The 9749-nt window shown below is 40.2% G+C and overlaps 1 protein-coding gene across 2 annotated transcripts; it reads left to right on the forward strand.

Moving 5' to 3' along the window:
- Window positions 1–2085: 2085 nt before the first annotated feature.
- LOC116849229 (glycine N-methyltransferase) lies at window positions 2086–7503 on the forward strand. Of its 2 annotated transcripts, none has more exons than XM_032826163.1 (5): window positions 2086–2226; window positions 2966–3336; window positions 4129–4264; window positions 4938–5058; window positions 5227–7503. In XM_032826163.1, the coding sequence occupies exons 2-5, from the start codon at window positions 3003–3005 to the stop codon at window positions 5512–5514; spliced, it is 879 nt and encodes a 292-aa protein (XP_032682054.1). In that variant the 5' UTR covers window positions 2086–2226; window positions 2966–3002; the 3' UTR covers window positions 5515–7503. The 2 variants fall into 2 exon arrangements, with proteins under 2 accessions (XP_032682054.1, XP_032682055.1); XM_032826164.1 differs by having other exon boundaries at window positions 2116–2221; window positions 2964–3336.
- Window positions 7504–9749: the final 2246 nt, after the last annotated feature.

Raw genomic sequence — 9749 nt, forward strand, 5'->3', positions numbered from 1 at the left:
AACCCCCCCCCCCCCCCCACTTGATGTCTTCTACACCTAAAAAATCTTATTTATTGCGGCATCGATAATAAAATATTGGTTCTTTCAATATTTATACTGTACTGATATAATACGGATACTAATATTGTATTACTTGTTCAAGTCAATTGGTGTAAAACTTTTCTTGTAAGACTAAATAAGTCTGTATACTTTCTGTTTTCAATAAGAAAAAGAAAAATATATTTATTGTAAAGATATATTGTACGATAAATATGGCAGTTTTATCAATAACGGGAAATTATAGAATGTTTTGTCAATATGACTGATGATAATAATAAAGTAAACGTGATAAACGTGGCGGTTGAGTACATTCTGTCGACACTGAATCTTCAAATCTCAAATGTTCCACCTGAAAATTTAACTACTCTGAAAATTGCAGTCAGTGGGATTCTGTAATTCGTTATTGGAGTTAACGACAGTTTCGTTATCGTTGCGCAACTTTTCTACAGTATACAAAAGCTGCGCAATGATAACAAAACTGTCGTTAACTCCAATAACGAGTTACAGAATTCCAGCACAGAACTCTACGAAATAAATTTAATTTGAGATGGAAAGAGTCAAAGAGAACACTGGAAAAGTTTGAAACTAAAAATGTTGCGTAGTTAAATTCTGAGTTTTCAATTCCAGTCTTGAAAAATTATACGACTTGTCTACATGAAAGTCCTTCATTATCAAAATCAGATAGACCATCTCTTCCTTTGCATGAAAAATCTCATAGATCGAAGAGATGAGAAGCTGCGGCTATCAGCAATCAGAATTATAATGACTCTCTGCGAATCTTGATGGCATGTCGTTATACTGCAAGATTTGCAAAAGAAAAGGACTTAGCTGCAGTTCTTAAAGAAATTAAAAACGCTCCCGAGAATGTACATAAAATAAAAAAAACTAATAGATGAACCGAACCCAAATATTAAGAAGCTTACCCTGATGGCAAAATGTCAGCAGTATGCCGGCAGACTGACGGCAAATTCGATTAAAGGATTATAGCAGATTGGCATCAACTGTATACACATTATGCCCACAATCTGCTGGCAGTGCCTGTCAAAATAATTTGACGACAGACTGATCGCAGAAAATGTGTAGATCCTGCCGTATGCAGTCTGATGGCAGAAACCAGCACCCAGACTACACAAAATATTTATAAAACATTAACAAAATATTTATAAAATTTTAATTATTTTATAAATATTTACCAAAATATTTCATAAATATTTTTGTGACCTTAGATCCAATATTGGATATGGAATAATTAGAAATATATTATTAATATTGTACGTTAAATATTTATATAATATTGTATTTACATTGGAAATACGTTGGCCAATATTTCCCAATATAAAATTAATATTGATCTTAGAATAAATATTAATCTATTGCCAATATTACACATTAATAAATACGCAATATTGGATTTACATTGAAAATGCATTGACCAATACTTCTCAATGTAATATGAATATTACATATAAAATGAAGACTAACATACGGCCAATGTTATGTTTCAACAATTGTACGATATTGTGTTTATGTTGGCAATATAATGGCCAATACTTGCCAATATAACATCAATATTGATTACAGATTAAATGCTAATTTATTGCCAATATGTCGTGTCAATAATAAAATAGTATAACACGTCAATATTGCATTTATATTGAAAGTGCATTGGCCAATAATTCCCAATATAATATGAATATTACATATAGAATGAAGACTAATGAAGACTAATGTTATGTTTCAACAATTACACGATATTGCGTTTACATTGGAAGTATATTGGCCAATATTTCCTAATATAATATTAATATTGACCTCTGAATAAATGGTAATTTATTCCCAATATTATATTTCAACATTTACACGTTTGTCGCACGGGAACTGTGTTACATCATGTTAAAAGTAAGTCCAATAGACGCGGAGATATCAGTAAGCACGCGCCTGTATTACACACTCGCGTGTATGTGTGGATTCTTGGATTCGAAGGCATGTACACGCACACATATGTGCATAATCGCAATGACGAAGACGTCAGTTATTTGCCACAGTGTATATAAGTGCGACGATTGCAATAGTAGCGAGGCAGTCTTCATTCGCTTTTAGTGCGGTGGTCACCTTCTCGTAGCCGCTGGACGCGAATTGTCGTCTACACTTGTCATCGTCGCGCAAGCCGCCCGATTCAAAGATACGGTATCATACGTAGCGAAAAAAAGATCAAAAGTTCAGCGGCGTTACCTACTTTTTTTCAGGATTTTAGATCAATTGATATCTGATATCTGATTCAAATCTGACGGGTGGACCGATTTGTTGCGTTCCAGTCAGTTTAATGGGATTGATTCGATTTAATTGCATTTAAATTAATTACGATCGTGTTACTGGGGTTAGATCACCGAGTCCATACTCGAGATATTTTCCTCTGTTAATTTACGAAGGATTCATAGTTCTTTGTAATAACTTTTGATAACTTTTCTTATAGATTACTTTTTGTCATTCGCTTTTGATATAATTCAAATTAGTTCATATACCCTTATAGAAATATCATACTAAGAATCATTGATAATTACTTATTTTCAATATTAAAAATACTGGATAATAAGTAATTATCAATGATTCTTAATATGATATTTCTATAAGGGTATACTATATTTCATTGGCTTTAATAGAGAATCAATTATTCTCGAGACGTAATATCACTGATATTCAGAGATACTTAAAAGAGTATGTTCTGATAGTTAATTACTTCGAATTTAATTTGAATTAGTTGCGATTTAATTCGAATTAATTTGTATAATATTCTATTAGTTTCAAGAGAAAATCTATTATTCTCGAGATATAATATTATCTCTCTCACACTCTTTCCAAAATTTTATTTAATCCAAATTAATACGAATTACAATCGCTCTTTGATGACAAGTGTTTAATTCCACAGCTTCTTGCTCGTCTTGCGACTTCATCTCCTCCTCGCAATGGTGGACTCAGTGTTTCGTACTCGTTCCCTCGGCACGCCAGCCGAAGGTGTGAAGGATCAATATGCTGACGGTAAAGCGGCGAAGGTCTGGGAGGTCTTCATCGGCGACAAAAAGCTGCGTACGCAGAACTACCGGGATTTCCTGGTGGGTCTGTTGCGACAGAAGAAATGCCATCGAATACTGGACGTCGCCTGCGGCACCGGCATCGACTCCGTGATGCTGCTGGAAGAGGGCTTCGAGGTGGTCAGCGTCGACGCCTCCGACAAAATGCTGAAGCACGCGCTGAAATCCAGGTGGGATCGCAGGAAGGAGCCCGCCTTTGACAAATGGGGTGAGAAAGTTGGATGTTCGACGCTGCGAGAGAACCGAATCTCTCATTAGACTGACCGACAGTTCGAAAGGGAATCAATTAATAAAAATAAGAAAAAAAAGAAAAAGAGAAAAGACGAAACTACGGAAAGTTCTCTGAAAGAAGTGAAGAAGAGATTAAAAAAGAGAGAGAGGGAGAGGGAAGGAGTGAGAGAGAGAGAGAGATCGTCTGTCGCAATCTTCGATGAAATTTTAACGATCAAGCAGAATGTTAACCATGTTTGTCACGTGTATCTGTTTGTCCCGATCGCGAAACGCTTTGGTGACGTCACGCTGATATGAGAATTGATGTTTTACGAAAGTTCGATGTTTGCGATAACGTGAGAGATCGTAAGTTCAATGCCGCCGCATGTGTGAACGTTCACTTACGATTCCGTCGTGCAGATTAACCGCTGTATGTGCGCCCGTGACTCTGCAGAACAATATATACAGTACAGTGCGACATCCAGACCAGATAAGACCGGTTTAAGAGACACGCCGCGACGAAAACAGCTACTGCCACGCTTATCCTTATCAAACGAGAGGCGTTACATTAACAGGAAGGGTCTTTGCTTTATCAGCGAAGGTCAATCGCGACTTGCATGCCTCTACCTCCCTCGGTTTTCGATTCTAAACTGAAAACTCGGCATATAGCCTCGCAAACTCGGCATTTAGTCCTCGCAAACGCGAGGACGTAAAATATTTACAATAATACCGTCAACATTTGTAATTTATTGGCGTTACTTATATTGGCTTCTTTCGTAATTCGTGACAGTGATCGAAGAGGCGAATTGGCTCACTCTGTTCAGCGATATTAGCCACCTTATCGGGGAAGGCTTCGACGCGGTGATATGTCTGGGAAACAGTTTCGCCCACATGCCTGATTCTTTTGGCGATCAGAGAGAACAAAGGTACACTGAATCCGTTCATATTGATCTACCGTATCGTTACTAGAATGTTGTTGTATTATTAACACATTTTCGATTAGATTAGATCCTACGCTGATATGTTAAAACAACAACCATTCTCTTCACATGTAGCAGTTCACGTAAAATATAGTTTCGGGGACAATTAGAATTAACACGCGATCTAAACTGGATTTTCCAGCCTGGCTTTTCCTGATATCTTCGTTATCAGGAGAAGCGACGGGCTCAATGAGTCATTAACGTTTATTAACGCTTTTTATTTAACGTAATTAGACTAATGGGCAATTAGCGATTGTACTATCCAAAGTAAGCAGTCAAACATACACGCCAAACTCCTCGAGTCACTTACTACATTCAGTAAACTATCAGTAACATAATGTTGATGTTGTAATTTTTTATTCGACAATGTAAATGCAATGTAACGCTGGTATTATGTACGTTACATTGTTAATAGTAAATTACAGCACTGATGTAATATTATTGTTAGTTAATATTTATGCTGAGTAGCTTAGGAAACACTTCATCTTGCTGAACGCAAACATTTGACGCGGTTGATCAATGATTTCCGGCTTCGACGATTAGATTAATCAACGGATGTCTCGAATATGTTGGAAACAGAAGTTTGCAAATCTTTACACAAAAGATCCTATCGTTATAGGCAAGCCTTCTCAAACTTCGAGCGCTGCGTGAAGCCGGGAGGTTTGCTCCTTATCGATCATAGGAATTACGATTACATTATCCGAACCGGTCAAACTCCACCAAAGTGCATATACTATAATGTAAGTACCGTTCTTTCATTTTACTGTTGCTGTTCGTCGTTAGATACAAGAATGGCGACAGTCGTTCACTAAGCTGATCCGTTTCTCGCAGTCTGCGCGCGAACAGCCATTAGTCTCGAAACTGTCAACCCTCGAAAAGTCTCGCATTAAGGATTCCTCGTGTTGCAGAGTCAGCACATGACGGACATCAAGACGTCGGTGCTGTACGTATCTGGCAAGCCAGCGATCGTGACTCTGGATTACATGATCTCCTTGGACAGCGAGAACCCAGACAACCCCGAGTCCATCAACGAGTTCCGGCTGTCGTATTATCCTCACAGATTAACAGTTTTCCGCGATATGCTGACCGAGGTGTTCGGCCACGGGGCGAAACACACCATCTACGGTGACTTCAAGCCGCTCAATCAGATCGAGGATCCCGGCTTCTACATTCACGTGCTGGAGAAGCAATGTTAGAGTCGGATCGACACCTCGACGTGCAATCGGCGCGACTGTGTGTTGATTCGTCGAGGCAATCGAACACACCATCAAGTGGAATCGGATGTTGCTCGACGTGTTGAGTCGATATCTACTCATCTGCCATTGAGATTCGTGCAAAGATTGAGATTTCTTTTTTTACTAAATGAACGAAGAGGACTAATTATATGTACTAATTATATATACGTGTATAGTGACTCGGTGGTACGACGTGGTAGACACATTTCCTCCGATGAAATTAGGAGCAGCACTCCAAGTTGTCACAATTGCGAGCCATTGCTGATGGGTTTGCATGACAGTCCAGTTATGACACAAGAGCTAAAGAGTGATAGTAAAGTAAAAGTACTAATACCCGGACATGTATCTAATCTTAGATATTCTTATTGTTTTGTTCTTTAAATATATGTATTTTTGAAGGCCAAAACAAGAATGTTCAAGATCAAGTATATGTCCGAGAATTTTTACCTTACACATTGAGCCTTTATTGTTTTCTTATATGATAGACGAGGATACAATAAAACTGCTCACGTTTCTCCCGAATCCTCCGTTGCAGCTGCGATGTCGGATATCTCATATATTGTCACTTTGTGGCTCCTATATCATAACGGACTACCACGTCTCTCTTTCAGATCAGACTCATACGTCGTGACTTGCTATCTTGGCCATTTGATGCACTTCTAATTATATTGGGAAAAGTCTGTCTAAATCGTTTTGCAACTGAGAGTACGTTAAGACTACTTACTCTGTACAGTAGATTTTATACCCGCAAAATTGTCGAAACGTGTTGAAAAGAAATATATCGGTGAAAAAAAGAAGCTGAAAAAGATGTACGAATGTATGAATAATGGAGAGAGAATTCCCGTTCGAGAGAAACGTGTTTCGAATGACATACAACGAGCATAAGTTTTAACGTTTTTATTATAAGTCTGAAAGCAGCTTTTCATTGAGTATTCTAGCCAGGCATTGTTCGATGCTACAACTTGATCTCCCAAAGGATACTTTTCCGAGCGATCGTTGACGATGATTTTTGCTGGGTAATTTTGGACGAAATTTCGTGTCTTCTCCTCGCTCGCTTCCTCACCCTCTCTTGCTCATTTATTTCTTTCTCTCTCTCTCTCTCTCTCTCTCTCTCTCTTTCTCTCTTCTCTCCCTCGAAATTTCTTGTGCGCAATCGATGTTTCAGATAAAGGATTTTGGGTCAGTGGGAAGACTAAACGCGTTCGTTGCGCGCACGAATCAACATTCCATGCATCGCAATCACCGTGTGAGACGCGACGAATCACACGGTCCTTTTATCATCTTCGGTCTGATTGTGTTCGACACGGATTTACCGATTTCCATCCGAGAATTGATATTGGAACACCCGACGCGACATCCGCTCTATCAGTCGTCAATGATCGTTCCAACTTAAAGTTATCGGCGCAGAAATTGCTCTCTCCCTCTCCCTCTCTCTCTCTCTCTCTCGCTCGTAAAGTCTCACGCTCGACCCCGAGATTGTTTTGTCGGATCTTCGAAGCTTCGCAAGAATTCTCCTCATCGTCGCGCGAGAAGTGCCGCGCTATCGTAGAAATCGAACTCCGATTGTAAGCGAGTGTGTGAACCTGGATTAGAGCGATTTCGAGTAAGGGAGGAGAAGTGAAGAAAGATGCGAGAAAGAGAGAGAGAGAGAGAGAGAGAGAGAGAGAGAGAGAGAGAAAGAGAGAGAGAAAGAGAGAAAGAGGGAAAAGGAGTGAGCGCGAGCGAAACAGGAAAAATCAAATTCGGTGTCCGTTCGATTTCTTCGATGTGGCTTATCGCGGCACCGCGTAACCAAGGGGGCACCTCTTCGGAAGTGATCGAGGACGATAATTTATAAAGGCCAAGGACTTGTTTACGGTGCAACGAACTGCCTATATAGAAAAATGGACGAAGTGTTATAGCAAAAATTGTCCCCCCTCTTCTATATCAATATATGTATTTATATTTATATATTTATAGTTTTCTTTTCTCCTCCTCTGTTTTTTCTCGATAGCTATTTATATATATATATAGACTCTTTCAACCAGCATTACTCATGAAATTCGTACGATACATCACGTCTTCTTCGATCATCGTCGTTGCGAACACTGTCGTCGTCATCGTCGTCGTCGTCGTCGTCGTCATCGTCGTCGTCGTTGTCGTCATCGTCGTCGTATTGAATTTTCACACGCTTGAGGTTTTCGAGATCGCGCGCGGCGATTGTAACATGCTACTTGGCGTGTCGCGGCTAATCAACGCTGTACAGGTAACAATAATATACATAACGATAAAATACACGAACGAATCGTTTGCACGAGTTTGTTTAAATCTACCACGGTATATAATGAGAATGTATCGCGCGACTCGAACTCCATCGCTGTCACGATTCTGCCCGCGCGCGTGTGTGCCTTCCCATGATTAAAATAAATTCATACACTGAGAAAAGGGAATACTTTGATACGTTTATCTGTAGCATAAAAGCTTGTTTCGCAGAAATAAAACTCTACTTCGCAGAAATAAAACTCTATATCCCAGAAACAAATTTTCTTTTTTTCTCAGTGCACGGGGAGACGTAACGCAAATGTAGTTCGCGCTGACGAAAATCGCCTCGAGACGAGATCTTAACACGTGTCGTCCTCCATTTATAGCGTTTTCTCCATTTTTAATCTGGAGTACACGGCGTGTCGTTATAAATTATGACAAGCATATAGTATGAAGTTTCTTCGCGAGAACGGCGAGATAACTTTCGCGCGTGGGCTTGTGACGTGCTGCGTACAACTCGTCGTAGCGAGTCCTGGCGAGATTGACTTCTCCTCCCTGCGCGAAACCTCGTCTCCGTGCGAGAAAATCGCCACGCAAAGTCACGGACGACGACTCGTGTTGCGACACTGTCGTTCGATTGGCGATTGTTCGTTATTGCGAAGTAAATAGCTGATATAAAAAATCGTAATATCATATTGTGTGTTTGTCCACTTGACGATTTTTACGCTCAAGGACGATCCGCCCGTTGCGAGCAGCGTCGAGTGAAGCACGCGCGCGAGAGAGACGCTCGAAAAATAACAAATCATTTTGTAATTATCATCTCAGATATCCGCGCGCACGCATTTGTGTGTGTTTGGACACGTCAAATTTTCGTACTTTTTATCGTTTCTGCCACGATCGAATTAAAAAGGTAAGGAAAACATATGCCAAAATTTCAACGCGAACTATTTTTGTAAGAGCCTCGACGATAAGTGACAATTATCGCCGCGCAACCAAGTTGATGACAGTGAGAGTGAGACGATATAGTCGAATGGGGCAGATCGAAAAACGGAGAGAACTGTTTTTTCTTACATCCTAACGCATTCCCTTTTCCCACTCTTCTTTTCTTTCTTTTTTGTTTTTCATTGGAATAATGCAACGTTCATCATCCTTATGTACACGCTCGTTCTCGCTACCTTTTCGCAAATTTCTCATCTATGTAACTGTGTGCGCGACATTTAACGGGCAATCCTTCGTGCGATTTTGCATCCCGCCAAGATATAGATATTGCTTATTGAATACACTTAGGATAGTACTTATCGAAAGCCGCGATATCACATTGTATACGTTATTATGAAAGGTCCAGCGAGTTGGTTCAGTCACCGCTAAAGAGCACAACAGAGATCGCGATAATTCTTTATTTAAATGATCTATGCAGCCAGATTAGCGCTCGTAGAATTACGATTGTGCATTTGTTTTGCCGTTGATTTCTCCAATAGAATATCTTTGTCCGATTGGTTATTAGCGACGATTTCACTCGCGCGATCAGCAAATTCTCTCGTTATCTCTCCACCTAATTTCTGCGCCATACATTCGATTGTGCTCTCCGGGGTTAACAGGGACTATCTTCCCCGAGTTATCGAAGGTGACATTGCCTCGTTAAACCTCGCCACTCGTCAATACTGCGGGTTTAATTAACACCTAACGTGTTCCAGGCGTGTTCTCTCTCGTCTCGCGCCGCCTCCTGTCGTGTCGTTGTTCTTGTTAAAGTGTCTGCTAACTCGCAGTTCGTTGGATCTTCCTGTGTCTCACGGCGGTCGACAGAAGTTGTGGAATTACCCGATAAACCGTCATGATCGGTGGACGACGACGATTGTTAATTAAGCGATGGGGCGCGGCGCGGTTCATTGTCGAGAGGGGGATCGTGTGTAGCGCATAATGCGTTGTAAATTCTCGCGCTTCCGTCATGACAAGAG

Source organism: Odontomachus brunneus, unplaced genomic scaffold (assembly GCF_010583005.1).
Source record: "Odontomachus brunneus isolate Ranch 3 - 2012 unplaced genomic scaffold, Obru_v1 Obru_scaffold_108, whole genome shotgun sequence".
NCBI classification, from domain to species: Eukaryota; Metazoa; Arthropoda; class Insecta; order Hymenoptera; family Formicidae; genus Odontomachus; species Odontomachus brunneus.